At 41.6% G+C, this 20,393-nt stretch overlaps 1 protein-coding gene across 4 annotated transcripts in view; it reads left to right on the forward strand.

Moving 5' to 3' along the window:
- PLCH1 (phospholipase C eta 1) overlaps positions 1 to 20,393 on the forward strand; it is a 163,049-nt gene that overhangs the window by 80,327 nt on the left and 62,329 nt on the right. For 3 of the 4 annotated variants that reach the window (XM_073359623.1, XM_073359625.1, XM_073359626.1), the window contains exons 3-5: positions 4,077 to 4,223; positions 9,316 to 9,559; positions 15,918 to 16,047. In XM_073359623.1, the coding sequence (XP_073215724.1) occupies positions 4,077 to 4,223; positions 9,316 to 9,559; positions 15,918 to 16,047 (521 nt within the window). Of the gene's footprint in view, positions 1 to 4,076; positions 4,224 to 5,537; positions 5,574 to 9,315; positions 9,560 to 15,917; positions 16,048 to 20,393 lie in introns of all 4 variants that reach the window. The other variant, XM_073359624.1, reaches the window with a different exon arrangement.

The raw sequence follows: 20,393 nt of genomic DNA on the forward strand, positions 1-20,393 counted from the left end.
CATGCTGGATTTTAACCCTATCAGAGCCAGTGCAGGGCAGATGCCCCATCACAGAAGGAGTAGTGAACTTGTCCACCTTTAATCGTGAGTTTTTGGCCATGTGGATCTGTGCTGAGGGGACACGCTGGCCACATTTACCTTTGAGCTGAGTTGCAAATCCCCACCTTGGAGAACTTGGGTATGCCAATGTGTTATGGAATCCTCCTTCCTGAAGTCTCCGCTGCTGCTGGAAAACCACAACTTGTAATCTGCTTTAAGCCCATCCTTAGGTGCTTAGGACATTTCACGATTTGACCCACAGAGAAAAGAACTCGCTAATGTCACAGGAAGAGGAGCAGAAGTGTGCATTAATCCTTGCTGCTGAATTGAGGAGCTGGAGCAAGGAGTGGAAGGAGGAGGATAAAGTGAACTGTAAAGAGGGAAGCTCAGGTGCAGCTCTGGAACCAGAAGAACTGTAGCAGGAAGCAAGGTCCTAGAGGTAGCTGGAAGATGAAGCTAGAGTGCTTTAACTATGAGGAAAAGGAGAAGCTTGGATTAATTAGAGATGAGGGAGTGAAGTGATTTAAGAAGATGGAAATGTAGTCAGAGCAAGCAGAGAGGGAGGCAGTCTTGACTACCGCATTATACAAGATGAGGAAGGGAGGGATGAGAACAGGGTAGAAAAGAGGAGGCTATGGTTATCGAGGCAAAAAATCGTCACTGTAGAAATATCCATGATGCTTGGCTGGAGAGATAGATGGAAGCTATCAGAGCAGGTACTAGAGTTTTGGCAGTAGGAAGAGGAGAAAGGATGACATTTAGAATTACTGTAAAGAGAAAAGTGACAGTGTCTAATAAGGGTAAGTGTGTAAGGGGAAAAGGAAAGATTACATGGTCATAATGCCACTCAGTGTTCTGGTGGGATCAAGAACCAGAAGAGGTAAGCTAGCGGGGTTTGTGTGCCCATTAGAACACAATCCTGGAACTATAGTTTTGTCACTGAAAATTTGCTGTTAGATTTAATTTTTTTATGTACCATCACCACTACCTCTACTGTTAATATTGTGAATGATAACATGGATCTGAAAATAAAATCCAATTTACAGAAAATAAATGTGGAACAGTAAATTAAAATATATTTTCCTTCACTATACTGTTGTTGATTTATTAACTTTTCCCTCTCCTCATTTGTTGTGAAGTCAAAAGTGCTTGACATTTTGATAGCTGACTTTTATTGTTCTGTGAGGAGAAACTAGCCAGAAAAAAATTCATATTCAGCCCTGTTTTTCACTGCCTTTGAATGGTACCCTTCTTTCTCTTTTAGACCATTGTTATTCCTGTCAGAGGATTCCCATTGCTGACAGGTACACTGTCACCCACATGAATTGCGGTGACCCAGTGAGGTCATATCTGAATTATGAGAAATCTTTTTCCAAATTGCACTTTTGATATACAGCATTAAAAAGCTGTACTGGATAATGCACACATTTGTTTGCTTCTAGGAGAGGAAACTGTGCAACCTTGCAGAATAGAGACTACAAGAGTTAGAATAGGTCCTTTTTATTCTTCACCAACAGTTACAGCTGTGTAGGTAGAGTACATTGTAGAGTACTCCAGTCAAAAAAGCGGAAGGTGAGATGATCGATTAATATACGTGAAACTGAATGGGGAAACTCCAAATAAGTTCTTCTCTTTTCCAAAGCCCTTTGTTGAATTTTACATTGAAGCTCTAGACAAGTCAGCTAAAGTGCTAAAATGTCAGTGTTCCCTCTATCTATATGGAACTGAAAGACAAGAGACAAAAGGTTGGATTCAGAGAGGGGGAGTACAGGGAAACAATTTCCTCCAACCCTCCATTAACACTCAGTCTTATCTGAATTGGATTTCAGCAAGCCAGCCCTCATGGAGGTCCCATTCTCAACCAGACACTACCTCCTCAAGATTCATAATAATGTCATGACATAACTGAGTGTCGTCAGCTCACTGTACTTCATACTTTAAAGCTACTCTAACCGGGAAGGTGTAGACTTACCCATCTCTATTCCACCACTCCTCAGAGCCTCTGATGTAGAGGCTGGGAGGAAGGGAGCATGGCTAGACCATTTGCATGCTGCTATCTTGGGGGCATATCCAGCCAGAATCATCCAGCATCTTGGAGCCACTAATGGATCTTTGTGGCCTCTCCTGCGTGTTGCTCTGAGGGCACATTAGGAGAAGTAGATGACAGAGCCCAAAGTGCCAGGCAGTGGAGAATTAGGCCCCATGTTTCTGGTAGATTTTCCTTTACTGAAGAGTACTGAGACTGCTTTAATTTGCTTTAGGAATGAAACTGCCTCCTGGTGTTGGGAGAGCACAAAGGAGTTGTAAAGCCAGCTTGCATCCCACACTCTTTGTATCCTGTGCTGAGCACAACAGCTCATCTGGAGCTGAGGATCAGGTCCTAGGTTCAGTGCTGTTTTGTGATTAGATGTGCTACTTTGTCTTCTTCTTCTGAGAAATAAGGGTGAATATCCAAGTTAGTGCAGTGGGAACTTGTCAAAACAAAAATGACTGTTTTTAATGTTCCATTTTCAGAAAGGCTTTCCATTAGCATAATCGAAGCAGCATTTCAGAAAATAATGGGATCCTATTACTGCTCATTTGTGATTACAGAGATAAGGAAGAGGCATGCTAGGAATTTATTGTCTTGCAGAAAAATTAAAAAAAATGGTTTATATGAGAAACTTGAAGATGACATTTTACAGTCGTCACATATACAATTTCCATGAGACATTGTGTCCAACTCCAACTCTGCCTTTTTCTGTGTAATTTTTTTTTTAAGTGCAGGCTTGTGTGCTGTAATGGTCAGGTATTTTGTGACATTTGTGCCCAGACACAAGAATATTGGTTTAATGGATGAATACCTGTGACTGAGTCACTTTGAAAAGCAAATAAGTGTAATCCTACAATGTTTGATGGGTTCTTAGGGTTGCTATGGATTGACTATTTGTAGAGGTGAAACACCTGTAGTATAGCTGAAATGTGCCTGTTTTCATGGTGAAACAATGGCAGGGTAATGAAAGAGTGTAAAAGAGCTTTGGGACCTGATTCTCATCTCACTAGAGTGGTGTGAACTATTAGTAACTCTACAGTTACTACACAGTTATAGAGGAGTAAAACTGCTGTCAGATCAGAATCAGGTCTTTAATGTAACAAATTATAAACAATTCAAGTTTACAGATCAAAATACAGGTAGCAGTATCCTGGTAGTGCATGTTTCATAGTGCATATGCACTTCATAACAAAATCTGAAATATTTGACTGAACTACGTAATCTGCTTTAAAAAATGTCAATAATCTCAACATAGAAGCCTTTACATTTGGACATTTGCTGTTTCCTTTTTAAAATATACAACCATCCCCCCACTCTGTTAAAATAAAATATGCACATATGCACAATCATGATATGGTGAGTCTCTCTCTAGTACAAAATACTACAGCTTCTCTTTTGTGATGCTGCTATGAATATATTAATTGTTGGTGTCAGTAGATAATATTCAACTTTAATTTTTGATAAATCCCAACCTAAAAATATTAGTGCTGAATAAGTATCACTTATTGAACTGCTATTTTAAATCATGTTTGTATGATAGGATTTTATCTGACTGGGATTTACAGATGTGAAAGCAATAGGATGTCTTTGGTGCTCATTGTTTCTGGACTTGAAAACCTGTACATGACATTTGGATTTCTGGTGATGGAAGCAGACTCCCAAGTATTTAAAGAAGCTAAACATTATTCTTTCTTTGAACAGGAATACATGGCTGTCCTGTACAACCAAGTACCAGGACTTGCATCTTTATACATTAATAATTATTTTGTATTCTAATAAAGTGATAGATTCAGTTCTCATGCTTGTATTTAATCAGATTTGACAAAGCCTTCTAAAAACTACTCCATTTTCAATTTTATTCTCTTAGATTAATGTTTAATTCCTGTCATATAAGGTGCAAATCAAAGGTTTTATGTGGTAGCTAGATGTTTAAAAGTTGGTAAGTCCTTTTTATTAGTGTGACAAAATAGACTTTTAGTTGACTTTGTTCTAATCTTCTTTTCAGTTGAAAGATGTATGAGTGTAATGCAGTCTGGGACTCAGATGATTAAGCTGAAGAGTGGAACAAAAGGGCTAGTACGTCTCTTTTACCTGGATGAACACAGGACTTGCATCAGATGGAGACCGTCCAGAAAAAGTGAAAAGGCTAAAAGTAAATTCTCTTAACATTTCTATTGCTTGAATAATTGTGCACTGGAATATGAATTCACATGGTTGATAGAGAAAAACTGTACTTTACAGTATGTATCTTTCAGTTTATAAACTCTTATTAGTGATACTTGTAAATGTGATATACTTATAAACACTTATTGACCATTTTTGCACAATAAATACATTGTGAAAGGCACTGTTATTGCCAGAAAAAATTACATATTTCTGTTAATATTAGCAGTTTAGTAGCATGTTGGTATACATGCACTGTACAGTACAAATGCCAGTTTAACCATGTAGTAATATTGCCAACAAATTACTTTATAGGATAGATCTGGCATAAATTGACCAGGAGAAGACTGTTGGCCTTAGTACACTGTCCTCATATGGGAAGATAAGAGCTTACAAATAAATACATCTTCTAAAATAGTCCAGATACTAGCTTAAATCTGTGTAATATCTTATATCCTGATCCAACTCCAGATTTAAAAGAAAAGGAACCAGAAATGTTAAGCTAATTTATAGAAATCCTTATTATTATTAACATGTTCAGTGAAAAGGCCATATCACATTTATTTAGAGCCAGATTCCACCTAGACCTTATACTGGTGCACAGTGTGAGGAGAGGGTGTAAGGAGTGTGACGCATGTAAGAGCCAAGCAGATATTCAATCCCTGCACTCTGTGTGTTTATAAACACTGCTTCAACTGGAGTTTGGCAAAAACATCCTGGAAATATTTCTGCTGTCTTAAGGTTTGGTGACAGATTGCTTGTGGGCCAGATTGAATCCGACAGAATCAGGTGACATGCCCACAGCATGTTTTTGCTGTTATTTAAGAACAGAAGGGATGAGTGAATTTGGCATTATTGATCTTTAAAGCACAGTTCTGCCCTGAAAAGTGACTATAAAAATGTTACTGAGGGGTTCCACGTATATTGTCTCTCCTTGAGTGCTGTTTAAAATGCACTAAGTTTCCAAGTGAAATTATGGGTCATTTCAATTGCCAACCCTGCAAATTCAGTCTAAATGGAATGTCAAGCTGGGTTATTCCATTTTGCACATCATCACCACTAACAACAATTTGGCAGGCTATATTAAATCAAATACACCCATGTATTCCCATTGTTTTCAGATTATTTTCTTGGTGACACCTATGGGTTTCCCTAGGTGTAAGTAATTGGAATTTAGTGAATTATCTATTGATGATGCACAAGAAGAAATAGAATCCAGCTTGTCTTCTATTAACTGTGTTTGCTCTACAGGTCCAGCAGGAGTAAAAACCAATAAAACAACTTTATTTTTGTCACTCAACAGCTAAGAATGAGGACGCACAAGGAGCAAATCTGTTGTGTAAGCAGATGCCAATTTTACATAGTCATTTTCAGGGCCATCCCTAGCCATTTTGGTGCCTTATACAGCGCCCCCGTGGGTGGGGGGGGGGAAGGTGTGGGGTCCCAGGCCTCTGTGGGGGTGGGGGACTGGCCCCAGGCCTTTGTGGGGGGGCAGGAGCAGGCTTGGGGGGCAGGGGGGAAACAGCCCCCCAGCACAAACTGGTGGAGTGGGTTGGGGCCAGGTCACTCAACTTCCTGCCGCCTGGTGAGTACAGGACAGGCCTGACCCCACACCCACGGGGCAGCAGGAAGTGGAGTGACCTGTCCCCAGCCCGCTCTGCTCTGCTCCCCTGGCTCCCAGACTTGCGGCCTGGGGGGCCAGGGGGAATCGCTCCTGAGCACTCAGGCTGGGAGTCAGTGGTGTGGAGCGGGCTGGGGCCGGGTCGCTCCACTTACCACTGCCCTGTGAGTGCAGGGACCCGACTGCTGCTGCAGTCCTCAGGGGAGTTAGGGTGGGGCTGGGGCAGAGCAGGGGTGAGAAAAGGCGGGGCGGAGGTGGAGCAGGGGCTTTGGGGAAGGGGTGGAGTGGGGGTGGGGCTGGGTGGAGCAGGGGTGGGAAGAGGCAGGGCTGGGGCAGAGAAGGGGCGGGGACCTTGGGGATGAGGCGGAGCAGGGGCTGGAGCAGCACGCAGCTGTGTACGGCAAAAGATGCCAATTTTACATAGCTACTTTCCGGGCCGTCCCTAGCCATTTTGGTGCCCTATGCATTCTCCCCGTGGGGGCGGAGGGAGGAGCTGTCCTACGCAGCTGCGTACTTTGTGTATGGGTAGGGATGGCCCTCGCCACTTTTCAGTGTAGAACCACGCTGTAGGGCTGGGGGATGACAGCTGAGTACATTTGAAAAGAGATGCTTCGAGTTCCTATGGCAAGGCTTCAGGTGTCTGTAGCAACATTGAAAAATAGCCCTCACTGATCCACACATGGACTGGCATTCATGTTGCCTTCATCCTCCTGTGAGGCATCAGAGAGGTCTTTGTGTGGAAAAAAAGCATGATAAGTACTTGTACAAATAATAGTTTTTAAATGATTTCATAAACATAAAAGCACATACTATTTTAAAATGCCTCCCTTATCCATTTTGTTTCTCTCCTGCTCCAAATTTAAACAAGACCCTTTGTCAATGAAGTATTACTACAAATGTCTCTAAATAGGGACCTGGGTGAAACCAACTGGCTTAGGCTCCTTTCAGCTAAGATGGGTGTGTTTGGCAGGGGAAAGTGTTTTTAGGGACTCAGTTGAGACCTGCTCACTTAATCTCAAAATGGTTCTCAGTCAAGGAGTTTGACTGGACTCATTACTCACTGCTTCTTGGTTCCCATATAGCAGCACTGGCCAGAAACACCTTCTGTTATCTACAGTTGGTCAAGAGACTGCATCCTTTCCTTTCAAAGGTAGACCTTGTTGTGACACCCAAGACTTTCTTCACCTCAGGGCTATGCTAATGTGCTATGCTTGGGAGTCACTTGGAAGTTTCAGCTAGTGCAGAATGTGGCGTGCCTGCCTTATGTGAAGGACAGACCGCTTAGACCATAGTAAATCAGTCTGGTGTGTTATTCACTTGCTGTCAGTTAAAGGTGCTGGTTGCCATCACAAAAGCCATATGTGGTCAAGGTCCCAGGTATCTCAGAGATCAGCTCTGCCCCTATGCTTCATCATAGCACCTACTTACAGAAGGGACACTTTGCCTGTCTAACCCCAAAAGTAGAGCTCACATTAACTGGTGGTAGGATGATGTCAGTAGTGGACCTTCAGCTCTGGAATGTCTTCCTGCCAAAAATGTGAACCAGAGCACTTCTGCAGTGTGATGTATTGTAAATCTTTATGCTCAAACTTTGTAGGTACAGTTGAGTCCCCTGCCTGGTAGTGTGCCATTCTTAGTCCTTTCAAGGGAGTTAGTTTGGCTACTGCAAGGTGCTGAGAAGTGTTCACTCCCCATTTTGGGGTAAGTGATACTTCTGTTGATCTAAATGATTTAAAGTGTGCTACATAGACTATAGAGATGGGCGTCTTATAAATGTAGTTAAATAGTCAATAATATATTTTTTAAAACCTAGCCCACCAAATTAAGCACTGACTTCACCCTGGGGAGCTCCAGTGACCTCCTTGTGCATAGTGTGTAAGTCATTGCTATATTTTGTCTATAATTTTCCAAGTATTGCAGTTAAAAGGAAACACTGCTTCTTTAATTAAACAGAGAACACAATTCAGGCCAATGTGAAAATGCTGACCCAAATTTACATGAATCATAAATAAACTCATGGGCGTGTATGACTTGGTTAGATGCCAAAGTATGGCCATCACTATTTTATTTGAATAGTACAAGACTCTACAGTCAGTTAGAGAAGGCAGTCCATTTTAAATGTTGCTTTATATTCTTTGATCTATTCCTAAGTAACAAATATCGGGAACAATGGACTGCCCACACTGTTTGTCCAACTGTATAATTGTAGGGGAGAAGCAGAGTTAAGAATACAGCTGTTCCTAGAAATTGCAAAAATGACCCCAGTCATTTAAGTAATAGTATCTATCTATGTATTGAAATTACCTTTTTATGGTTTACTCTCGCATCATTGCTATACAGATTAGGAGCTGCAGATGGAATGTTCAAGTAAGGTGCTTGATGGACAGTGAAGAGCCTGGAGTCTGAGTGACAGGATGTAGATGTCTTATGTGTTACCTTGGGATGACATTCCCAGTCTAGCTTAGTAGAAAGGAACCTACCTATTTTAAAAGCTTCTCTTCCAGCTGCCCTTCTTTAGGAAGGGCTAGTTACTTTGAAGCAACCTAGCATTACTAATTTGGATTGTCCTGTGGGACACCAGAGGAAGGATGTCAGAGAAAAGCCTGCTTAATTTCTTTGCCAGATACCAAATGAAATCTATGTCTTTTCTAGCTGCTTTGAAGTAAATTTGAACATAGTGGCATTTTGTTTCTATAAAAATATTTATTTTTCAATTATTACATGACATTTGTTATTAATTTAAACAATTCTCCTGCTCCATCCCTTCTAAACAAAAACAGGGACCCAAATTGTGCCTACTGGAACTAGTGTTTTACTTAGTAAAAGGTAAGTAATTAGGTCTGGTGTTACCACTAAGGCTTGGTAGTTAGTAAAAAACAGGGAAACGGTCAGGTAATAACACTTTTGGTGTTTTCATATCAGAGGGCCAGTTTGAGATTGTCAAGTATTGTCCTGGTTTTGGAACTGTGTGGAGCAATACTTCCCCGACAGGAACACTAGGATATCTCCATGAGCGTTATGCCACTGCTGACAAGCACAGCTGCTTTTATCTCTCTGTGGATGGTATATAGCGCGTACTCCCTTACGTGGCTGTTCATGTCTGCTGGCTGGCAGAAACCAGTGTGGGGGTGGAGGGTGGCAGTGCTCCATCTAGTCCCTGCCCCTTCTGCAGGGGATTGCACTCCCTAGGCATTTCAGGAAATAAATCCCACACTCAGGAGATCACTGGCACTGTCAGTTTGGCTGCTCAGGAATGCAAGTCAGGGGAAGCTGCTTACACACACCCCTGCACCTGGACAAGGGCTAGTTGGTGACCCAAAGTGCCCTTTCCAGTGTGAAGGCTTATGAGCTTACCTTTATTTAGAAACACTTACTTTGAAAAATAGATGAATATGAAAACGCAAAGAAACTGGATGAACATTCAAGCAGCTTAATTTTTCTGTTCCCCTTTTCCTTGCAGTTGTAATTGATTCAATTTACAAAGTGACAGAAGGCCGACAGTCTGAAATATTCCATCGCCATGCTGAGGGGAACTTTGACCCAAGTTGCTGCTTTACCATTTACCATGGCAACCACATGGAGTCACTAGATCTGATCACCTCTAATCCAGAGGAGGCTCGCACCTGGATCACAGGACTTAAGTATTTGATGGCTGGAATAAGTGATGAGGATTCTCTTGCTAAACGACAAAGAACTCATGATCAATATCCTTTCAAGGACATTAGCTCTGGCTTTCATTTTGGTATTTTCTCATTTGTTTTATGTGGTTTGGTGTTATAGGTACTGTAGCAATGCGACGACTCACCAGTGCAGCACCTCCTCCTGGGAATTAGCTCTTTCCAGCCTTCGGAGCTCCCTCTGCAGGCCTATGTCTCTCCTGCCACTGGCAGGCATGATGCTCCCGGACCCCAGTGCCCTTTATCCTGGGGTGCTGCCCCAGCAGTAGCCCCACACTCTGGGTCTCCCCTCCCTGGGGAACCCCCAACCCTCTAAACCCACCTTGCTTAAGTGGCTACTGCCAGTCATCATCTAGCTCCGCTCCCTGAGGCAAACTGCAGTCTGTCATGGCCACTCATCATTGGCAAGGAGGTTGGACCAGCTGCCTCTGCCTAACCCCAGGCTGCCTCTCTACAGCTCCAGTAACTTTCTGGGCCTTTACCAAGACCTGCAGGTTTACCTGGCTGGAGCTCCCCAGCTGCCTTTGCTTTGCCTTGCCTTGCCTTGCCTTGCCTTGCCCCGCACCGCACCGCACCGCACCGCACCGCACCGCACCCCTTGCTCCCAGGCAGCTAACCCTCCCCACTCTAGGGCTAGAGTGAGACTCCTCTAGCTTCTGGCCCACAGCCCTCTTATAAGGGCCAGCTGTGGCCTGATTGGGGCGTGGCCCCAGCTGTGGCTGCTTCCCCCAGTCAGCCTAGCTGTTCCCAGCCACAGCCCTCTCCAGGGCTGCTTTAACCCCTTCAGGGCTGGAGCGGGGTGACCACCTCGCTACAGGTACACTCCACCTCCCACTCAAGACAACTGAAATTTTGCCATTGATTGCATTGGGAATAAATCAGGTCATTGGTTTGTAAAATTATTGTTACAAATTAAGAATATTTTTAAATCTCCCCACTGGCTTTGTATAATAATTTTTGAAAAGATTTTCATTTCCTAAAATCAGCAATTGAAATTGCCATCATGGAAACTGATCTTTATTTTCATCTTCATACAAAGTTAGGGATTGATTGAAACTCGTGAGAGGCTCTCAACATGATCAGCCTGCATTGAGGGTACTCAGCACATCTCAGCAGATGCTCACATCTTACAGGAGTGGAGAGGGTTTCGTTTTGGGGGAAAGACTATGTTAACTTTAAATCACAATGAGACATCTAGGAGATTGTGGAGATTGAGGCTACCAGCTGGGGAAGGATGGAGGGAAACGGGTGCGGAGTGGAAGGGTCAACTGATGATAAATCACAGAAAACTGCATTCAAATAACATTAAACCAATAAAAGACAGAAATGTACAGGTGATGGTAAAATGTACACAGCTGACATCATTACCCTTTATTTGAAGGTTGATAGTCACAGTGGAGCTGTTTCTCAATGTTTTTGATTAAATGTTTTGGGTTTTCTTGTTAAAAAAGTGACTTCACTAACTAAGAAATCTTTCATTTTCCAAAAATATTTCAAAACAACAAATGTTTGAGAAAAAAGACAACATTTTTAATTTTTTTTCATGTGGAAAATGTCTACCTCTTAGTTTTATACTTTTTTCCTCTCCTTTTCCTCTAGAAAAATGGAGGAAAAGTTTTTTAAAAAGTTAAAAAGTGAAAGAAAGTAAGCTTCACTTTTAAAATTAACACTTTCTGTAAGTGAGAGAAAATTATGCAAAGTAACACTTGGACTTTTTTTCCAATGGAAAATAAATTTAAAAAGTTAGAATTTTTTTCCCTTCACACAGTCTCATTATTTTAGTGCTCTATCCCTTTCTCAGGAATGAAAATGTTTGCAAAAATTTGTCAAACAAAAATACAATCACTTCATTTTGTTTGTTTGTTTTTAATTAAAAAATAACCACCCCAAAACCCTAGTTTAAACCATCTTTCCTTGTTTGCTTTGCACTTTGTTTATAGGAGTAAGTTGGATAAACAAAGGAAGGACAAAAGGTCCAATCCTACTTGGTTACTCATATGAATATTATTATAATTTATTATTTGCGTAGTGCCATTGGTCTCAATGGCTCTTCAAAGACATGTTGTAAGACAAGGTCCCTGCCTCAGAGAGTTGACAGTCTAATGCAAGCAGGGTTGCTTCAGTGTGACATGCATTTTGCTAGCTCCAGGGTTTTTTGTTTCATATTATTAATTTTTGAGCTGGTTATAAAAGAAGATAATAAGGTGGGGCATGAGTGCAGGAGTGCGTGGTAGTGGTGAAAGTCTAGTAGAAAGAAGTGAGGATTTAGCGTCTGATCCAAAGCCTCTTAAAGTCAGTGGGAGGACTCCCCTTGACTTCAAAGAGCATTGAATTAGGCTTTTATATTTTATATTTAAGTGTTTTGAGTTTATGCAGGTATTTAAGCTGTGATCACGACACCCCCAATTCAGGGAAACACTTAAGCACATGACTAACTTTATGCATGCAAATAGTTCATGGAAGCAAACAAACTACTTGATCTTAAAGTTTTGCACATGCTTAAGTACCTTGGTCAATCAAGGCCAATAAGGTCCACATTTTTGCTCACTTTCAGTGTTCTGATTTGGTGGTGGTTACACATAAAATTAGGTGCAAAATGTTGCATAATTTTCATAATGACTGTCTTTTTCTATCAAAATACACAATATGGCTCTGTAGTTCAAAGCTATTTTATTATCTGGTAAAAATTCCAGTAGCAGGGTCACTCCACTTGTTTAAAACTGCCCCAATAGATTTGTTTTTGATTTGTTAACAATACACAGAAAAGTTACTTTGGTGTGCTTTAGTTTTGGGGCCAGTGCAGCAAGGTCTACACTGTACACTGGGTTTAGGACAGATAATTACAAACATTAAAGTGACTTAATGAATGTCCTAATCAATAAAAGGAACTGTGTAAATCTGTGAATTGCAGATAGATAGGTCCAAATTCTGCGTCGTGCTTTGCATAGGCACATTCCTCAGATGGTAGCAGGAGAGCTGGATGGATTTGGCTGCCCCGGGTTGGGCCCTTCTGAAATGTTACACACAGGCTGCTCTGCTGGTCTTCCACAAACAGGAATCATTTTGAAGGGTTTACAGTGTGTACACTAGTATTCAGTGTGTGTGGTCTGCATGCTAATTATTCACATAAAGAAAAGGAGTACTTGTGGCACCTTAGAAACTAACCAATTTATTTGAGCATAAGCTTTCATACTCTCTCTGATTTAGCAGAAGACTCTATGCACAACCCCCACTCCCTGCTGGTACACATTATTCTACTCCTAGTGACTTGTGCATGGTGCTGGTCTGGGCTACACTGCAGTTGTAATGTGGCCAGCAGTCCCTTCCATGCCCCTCATTCCTAGCTTTGTCCAGGACAGGATTAGGGATATGGTGTTCTGCTCAGGAAACCCAGAACTGTAAGCCACTGCATTGCCTCTCTGCCTCAGCAAGTGAGAGGTTTGCTGCTGTTATACTGTGTGTCAGATCCCTGACACACCCGCCTGTTTGCCTTGCCAGCCAACCCCTCAGAAATCTGTCCATCCAAATCTTGCCTGGCAGGTAACAATCAGTGAACCCCAGTTCTCAAGTTTCCCCGAGACGTCTCTCAGTAGGGTCTAGTTCCTCTTGCTGGACACACACACAAATTATTAAATTCACTGCCTTCAATGCATACACCAGCCTCTGAGGTTAGCTGAAGACTCAGACTTTACTTCACTATAACAGCACTGAGATAGTTTATAGTACACCTAAGAATAAGTGTATTAGCAAAGAACAGAGATTTAAATGAGACTAAGCAAGAGAAAAAGCTGGGAGATTGCAGAATGAAATGACCCTGTTACAGTTCCATCTTGACTGAGACTGTAATGGAAGCCACAAAGGTGTAGATTTATCCCCAAAGAGGGTAGAAGCTTGCAGCTAGAGAGAGCGGGGGACCTGTAAGCTGGAGAAAGGTAATTGAGAATAAGTGGTTGGGAGTAGCAGGGGAGAGAGAGAGTGACAGAGAAAGTCAATGGGGTGTCTGAGAATTAAACATACACTACTGGAATAACAGCTAAAATCAGACACAAGAGAGGCAAAGGGGGAAAGTGTTATGGACTCAGACAAAAAAAATTCTGTCAGAAGTTGGCACTATTTTTAAATATTCAAAATACAATGAAATTCCTGCTAGGATAAGGGCTAACCATCAGGAGAGCTGGATTTGGTGCTTAACTATTTTATAAGATTTTGGATTGGAGTGGACTTTGCCTCTATGGGAGGAGGAATAGGCCATGTCTGAAACATCGGAGAGTTTGTACGTTATTACTTTTGAGTCAAATAAATACAGATGGCCAGATTTTAATTTCCTTTTCAATTACACGAGTGTAAATCCAGAATAACTGTATAAACCAAAGGAAAACTACCTTTGTGAAATTATCATCACAAAGCATTGTTCTATCATTTTTCTTTTTAAGGAAGCTAAATTTGGCCAAACTTTTTATCATGATGAGTCTGTTCTTGGGGAGAGTTGCAGAGATTAAGGATTACATTACTGGGGTCCACAAAAGAGCAACAGAAAGCTTCCAGTGAAGTCAGGAGAAGTGGTGTAAGCCGGTGGTCTTGGCTAAAACCTCCTTGGGAGGTATAGAACAAAGGGCTGCAGGAGTGGCTGCAGAAAAGTTTAACGTGTGACCTAGAGCCAACCCCTTGTGGAGAACCCCTGAGTCAAATCTGTGTGTTTGGCTTCAGCATAGTGGTCAGGTTTTGGCCTAATGTGCTCAGCCGTGAAGTCCTTATTCAAGGTAAAGCCACCTTCAACTTTGTTAACAAATTTTTAATGCTCCCCAAAGCTTTTAGGAATTATAAATGGAATTTGCATTTGTACACTGACCCCATCCTATCTCTTGCATTTAAATGAAGGAATCACTTCTCCTACTGAATTATCTTGCATTATCATTTAAAATGTAGTAAATGTTGTCTTTGAAGCTCGTGCTGTAATTATGAAGAGCCATTTTAATGATCAGAGTGTTATTTTAGTGATCAGAGTGTAATTCTGCCTCTTGAAACATTCTTGCCTAGTGCTGCAGGTATAGAACAGTTGTACCCAACACTGGGATGGCTCAAGCAATTCCTAAATATTTTTATCTCAAATGGTCCTACATCTATTAAAGTCAGTGGTCAGGGAGTGGAAGGGGAGTTCTGTAAAGTTTAGGAAACTCACAGGGTCACAGAAGCAGCTGGGGCCAAAGGCACAGAATATGCATTTCCATACTTTTCAAAAGGACTTGCTGTAGGTTAAGGGAACTCCGACCCTGGAACCTTGTTAGGTCTGTAGGATGGACGTCCCCATGGATGTAAGGAAGCCTGCAGTCAGAGAACACATCTGCCCTGTGTATCTGCTAAAGTGGACAGCACTTGCCTGTTGCCTAATACCTAGATTGATGAACAAATTGTGCCAGCTAGGCACTAGGCTATAAGGTCTAGGATGCTCCACACCAGCCTATAGTAGCACCAAGATGGGGATTGTGTGTCAGGGAGCACCCTCCCGCCCTGAACTCCACATCGCATATAGATTACATGTGGACGTAGGATGGTTCAGCTTATTTTCCCCAAGTATGTCTGACTCCCTCTGTACTCTGCAGTGACGGTGAGGTGGGATGGGGAGGAAAGGGTGGGAATGAAAGAGAAAGGAAATATGTAGAGGGTGAAGGAAACATGATTAGAGGGGAGAAGAGACCTAAGGAGATGGGATTATGGTTAAGAATGTGATGGTGGAATGGAGAAGAAGCTTTCAGAAGAATTAAAAATATAAAGGTGAAATAGCAGCATGAAAAAACAAAAGCTTAAACTTAGAGGAGAGAGAGGATGGAAAAACAAGAGCTGTTAATTTTTTAATAAGGGTCTTATTGAAATTGCAGTCTTGCAGTTATCTGTTTAGACTAATTTCACTGTGTGACATCTTTATTCCATGCTCTAGCACTAGATGAATTTTGTCACTGATACACATGCCCATTGAGCAAGACTCCTGGTGGTACAAATCATGAGTCAAACACATCCCTGGTGTGGTTCCCGTGACATCATAATTCTGATCCCAGTTATACCAGTGTAAATCTGGAATAACTGTGAAAATCAAGAGAGTTACACTAATGTGTACACTGATGCTGTGAGATCAGCATCTGGTTTATTGACTCCAGAGAAATGACACCAGGGATGAATTTATCCCAGAGTGTGGAAGTGGACACTTTTTGATGCAAACTATGGGCCATATTCTGTCACTTTGGGACAAATTTTGCCACCGTTACTTATACTGAGGGACTGATTGGCATATGTCATATATGGCAAGGCTGGAGGAACCTGACCCTTTGTAATTCTCCAAGATAAAAACATTAATTTTAAGTAGTTTAACCTTTCCTTAATATATTTGCACTTGGGTGAAACAGACCTTTGAGGAAGCTGATAAGAACGGAGATGGCTTTTTGAATATTGAAGAGATCCACCAATTGATGCATAAACTGAATGTCAATCTGCCCCGCAGAAAGGTGCGACAGATGTTCCAGGTCAGTGTACTTTTCACACAGTGCAATATTTTGTTTGTAAATACATATTGCCTTCTCGGGGAAAAGCTTGAGGTCACTGACAAAAGTGGGTATTTTTAAAGATTAATGAGCAAACAGTTCCATTTCATTGTTGTTATATAAGTGAAGAGAAGGAGAGAACACTGTACTATGTGATTTCACCCTTTAGCTCTAGCTAGGTTGCTGACATTGGGCAAAAGCCTCCATGCCAGGAATTTTCACAGCTGATTAATTACAGTCTTGATAGAAAAGTTTTATTATTTTGAGGTATGTGTCCCCCACCGTATGCCATTTCATAAGTGGTTTATTGGAAATCAATGATCCTACTTATGTATTAAAGTACTTCTGAATGTGAATACGCGTGACAGAATGAAGTCTTCAATTAGGTTTTCAACATTACTCCACCTCCTCGCCTGTCTTCCAAAAACCAGTGTCTCATTAACCGTAAGAGAAAACCCATGTGTAGTGAGTAAGGGGAGCAAGAGCCCGAAAAGGGAGTTGAAAGGGGCAAGAGGAGGTGGGATCATGGTGCAGGGGGACAGTCTGCTCCTTTCTAATGCATGGAGTGCAGATTGCATTCAACACACATGCCCAGAGGAGTCCAGCCAGAGATTTTGCCTGCCTGAGGCACAGTCTCCCCAATGCGTAAGTCCCAGAACATTCTGTGCAGAGCTGTGACATAGGTGCCATGATTCATAGATTATAAGGCCAGAAAGTACCATTGTGGTCATCTAGTCTGACCTCCTGTATAATACAGGACCTCTCTGGATTCCTGTTTGAACTAGAGGATTATCTAGCCCTTAATGAATTAAGTTGCCTCACAAACACCTGTGAGGTAGGTAAATATTATTTGCATTTTACAGATGGACAAAATAAAGTGCTAGGAGGTCAAGTAATTTGTCCAGGGTCACACAGTGAACCCATCGGACACTAGAATGACTAGGGGGCAGCATGGAGCATTCATTTGGGAAGCCAGAAATAGAACCCAGGAGTTGGAACTTCTAAGTTACCTGTCCTCTCTTCTAGCCCATGGAATTTCTCTTGGAGCATGTTGTTTGCACTGTATCACTTTTAACTTCATATAGATATATATACCTCATGCTGAAGGGCCCAACATACACAAATTGTAGAAAGGACACACAGTTTTGGGCACTATTTGTTCTCATCATTCTGTATCTAATTTTGCTCTTACCCTAGTGTAAATGCAAAGTGGAGCTGCTACCTAATGCGGAAGTGGTTGAAATTTTTTTCATAGAAAAATGTTAAATGAAAAATGACTTTTTGAAGGAAATGACAATTTTTGCAGAAACTTCTGTTTTTAAATTAAAGTTAGCAAAACTAATTTTTTTTTTCACTTTGAAATTTTCTGAGAATATATTCATCATTGTTTGACCATCCCTAATATTTACACCATTGGAAATGAAAGATGCTAAAGATGTATTGGGTGCACCATGAGCAAAACAAAATGCAAAAACCAAGATTATGGGCCAAAACCTAGACCACTGCACAAAACAGAAGTTTTTTAAAGATCCTAGAACCCTTTACAAATGTGCATAGCCTTCTGGGGTACAGTCAGCATGGCACAGCTGTAAGATTTGGAATGCAGAGTACGCTCCATGGCTGTGCAAAGCCTGGGAATAGTATGGACTAGCTAGCAGATGTAGAGAAAAATTACACTGAATTTTGCCCCCAAATCATAAATCTTGTTTGGGGTATGTGTAGACTTTAAAATGAGCAAACAAATCTTATTTCTTACCTTGTAGCTAAAAATCATTTCCTTTTTCACTTATGTGCTAAGATCTGAATTTATGGATTTAGATGACAGCAATGCTAACTCCTAACATAGTATAATACAGGGGTTCTCAAACTTCATTGCACTGCGACCCCCCTTCTGACAACAAAAATTACTACATGACCCCAGGAGGGGGGACCGAAGCCTGAGCCCGCTCAAATCCCACTGCCCCAGGTGGAGGGTGGCGGGGAGGAAGGTAGGGAGGGGGGACAAAGCCAAAGCCTGAGCCCCACTGCCTCAGGTGCGGAAGGGCTCAAAACCTGAAGCCCAATGGCCTCAGCCCCAGCCAGGGAGCCTGTAACCTGATCCCTGCCATCCAGGGCTGAATCCCTCGGGCTTTGGCTTGGGCTCTGAGCCCCAGCAAGTCTAAGCCATTCCTGGTAATGTCATTAAAATGGGGTTATAACCCACTTTGAAGTCCTGACCCACAGTTGAGAACCACTGGTGTAATGAATGCAGCTCCCTGTGATTCCTTAGCTATTACTAATGCTGCATCTGCAAGAGAAACAGAGAATTGTGAAGTCATGTATTGACAGGCAAAAAGCCTTTTAGTTCACTTTCAAATGGAAAAGAAATATCTAGGGATGTAACATGATCTCATTAACAGGCAACCTTTTTATAACCCAGAACCATCTATTATTTTGATTTGACAAAAACAAGTTGAATTTTTTTCCTTTGTTGCTGCCAGCCTTTATCTGGGTTCATATCATAGATGTTGCAGAAATGGTCAGAACCCTTGCTGTTGAAGAAAGAATGACATTTTGAAAGCTTATCCTGTTGTTAGACTGGCTTGAGGACCAGGCGGATAGCCCTTATTTCTCGAATCATCCTCACTCATGCAAGGGGTCCAGTGGACTTCCATTATTACCAGATTCATGCATGATAAAGGATAGACACTGTGCCAAATTCTTAGTCCTGGATCAGGCAGCTTTGTGCTGCTCTGATGATACAAAGCAGCTAGAAACCTGTCCTAAATGATTTCTCCTGACAGAGTTGGGCTCTGTGCTACCTGTTCCCAGTTTTCACTTGCACCACTGAAGATGTGCCCCTTCCTTTTGTTATGTAGACTTAAATAGTAAAACTATGCCAGACAGATAACCTGCTATCCAGAATCCAGGAAATATTAGATGTATGTGATCCAGGTAAATCTTGCTATGAGGCATTCATGAGTGAGGACACCAGAAGCGGACTACAGGGAATCGACTGATATCCTGACTAGAAGATTTCAAATTTGCCATCAGACGTAGTCTGGGAAAGCTAACCCCAGTATAGTTTCATTTTCCCAGCACCCCTGAATATGGAGGATTATATATTACAGAGCAAGAGCATCTAGGAGACAACTGGTCTATAAGGAAAGAGGGGTGTAGAACCATGGAATTATGAGGCTGTATTTTTCATCTTGGTGTTTACTTATATAGAGTACAGTGATATTCATATCCTAGAAATGTGTTTAAAACAAATGGTAAATGGAATACTTTGTTCAAAGGGAAAGTGAAAATGGAAGGTGTAGTTCCAAACTGGACAACTGGGGCTACTGTTCACTGTAGTTACAGGCTGGCTGATCAGCAGCTCCACTCTGGCAAGTGTGAGAGTGGGTGGAGGAAGGAAAAGCTGACCCCAGAACAAAAAGGATTGGTGGTGAGATTAGCATTGCCAACCCTCCAGTTTTGTCCTGGAGTCTCCAGGAATTAAAGATTAATATTCAATTAAATATTATGTCATGTGAGGAAACCTCCAGGAATACGTCCAACCAGAATTGGCAACCCTAGATGAGATGCAGGCTGTTGTGAGAATTTGTGTTCACATTTTATTGGGTAAACTGTTGGACAGAAGAACCCACCCTGAGGGAATTCAGGGCAAATCAACATTGGGAAGAACTCTGTACAGAAAGGAGAGCCCTGTACAGAGAAGTTAAGGAGGCACTATCTTTAATAGGACTCTGCATGGCTGCAGGCATCTTCATTTGCAGATCTTGATGCAGGATCAGGACATAAGGCCTGGGTTAACTGAAATGTAAAGAAAGTGCATAAAGAAAAACAATATGCAATGCTGTGAATGAGAGGTGTTATTCATGGATGCACATAGGAAACTAAACCATCTATGATGTTAAAACTTCCTTTCACTTTTCTTGAGCTGCTTACAATCTAAAACTCAGCAGTGAAAGGAGTCTTTCTTGAGTTTGGGTTACTGGAGAGACCTACATCAAAGAGAAAATAAATTATAAAACTGCTGTCAAATGTTTTGTAAATCCAAAGCAAATCCTATTAGGCAGATGCTCAAAGTAAAAAGCAGTAATAATAATACAGTAAGTACTGTTTTCTTCTCTAACAATAGCTCTGAGGACAAACTAAAACAGCAATCAAGACTGTGGAGATATTTTTCTGCATGGAATGTAGCTGTTGTTGCAGACTTAATCCTGTTCACATACACTGTGCTGGCAATGGGATTAAACAATTGTTGCAATTTATCATGTTGACATCTCTTTAGCATTGTAATATAATACAGAACATTTATAAATGTCTGATTCTGCCTTTCG

The sequence above is a fragment of the Lepidochelys kempii genome, chromosome 9, assembly GCF_965140265.1.
Source record: "Lepidochelys kempii isolate rLepKem1 chromosome 9, rLepKem1.hap2, whole genome shotgun sequence".
NCBI lineage: Eukaryota > Metazoa > Chordata > Testudines > Cheloniidae > Lepidochelys > Lepidochelys kempii.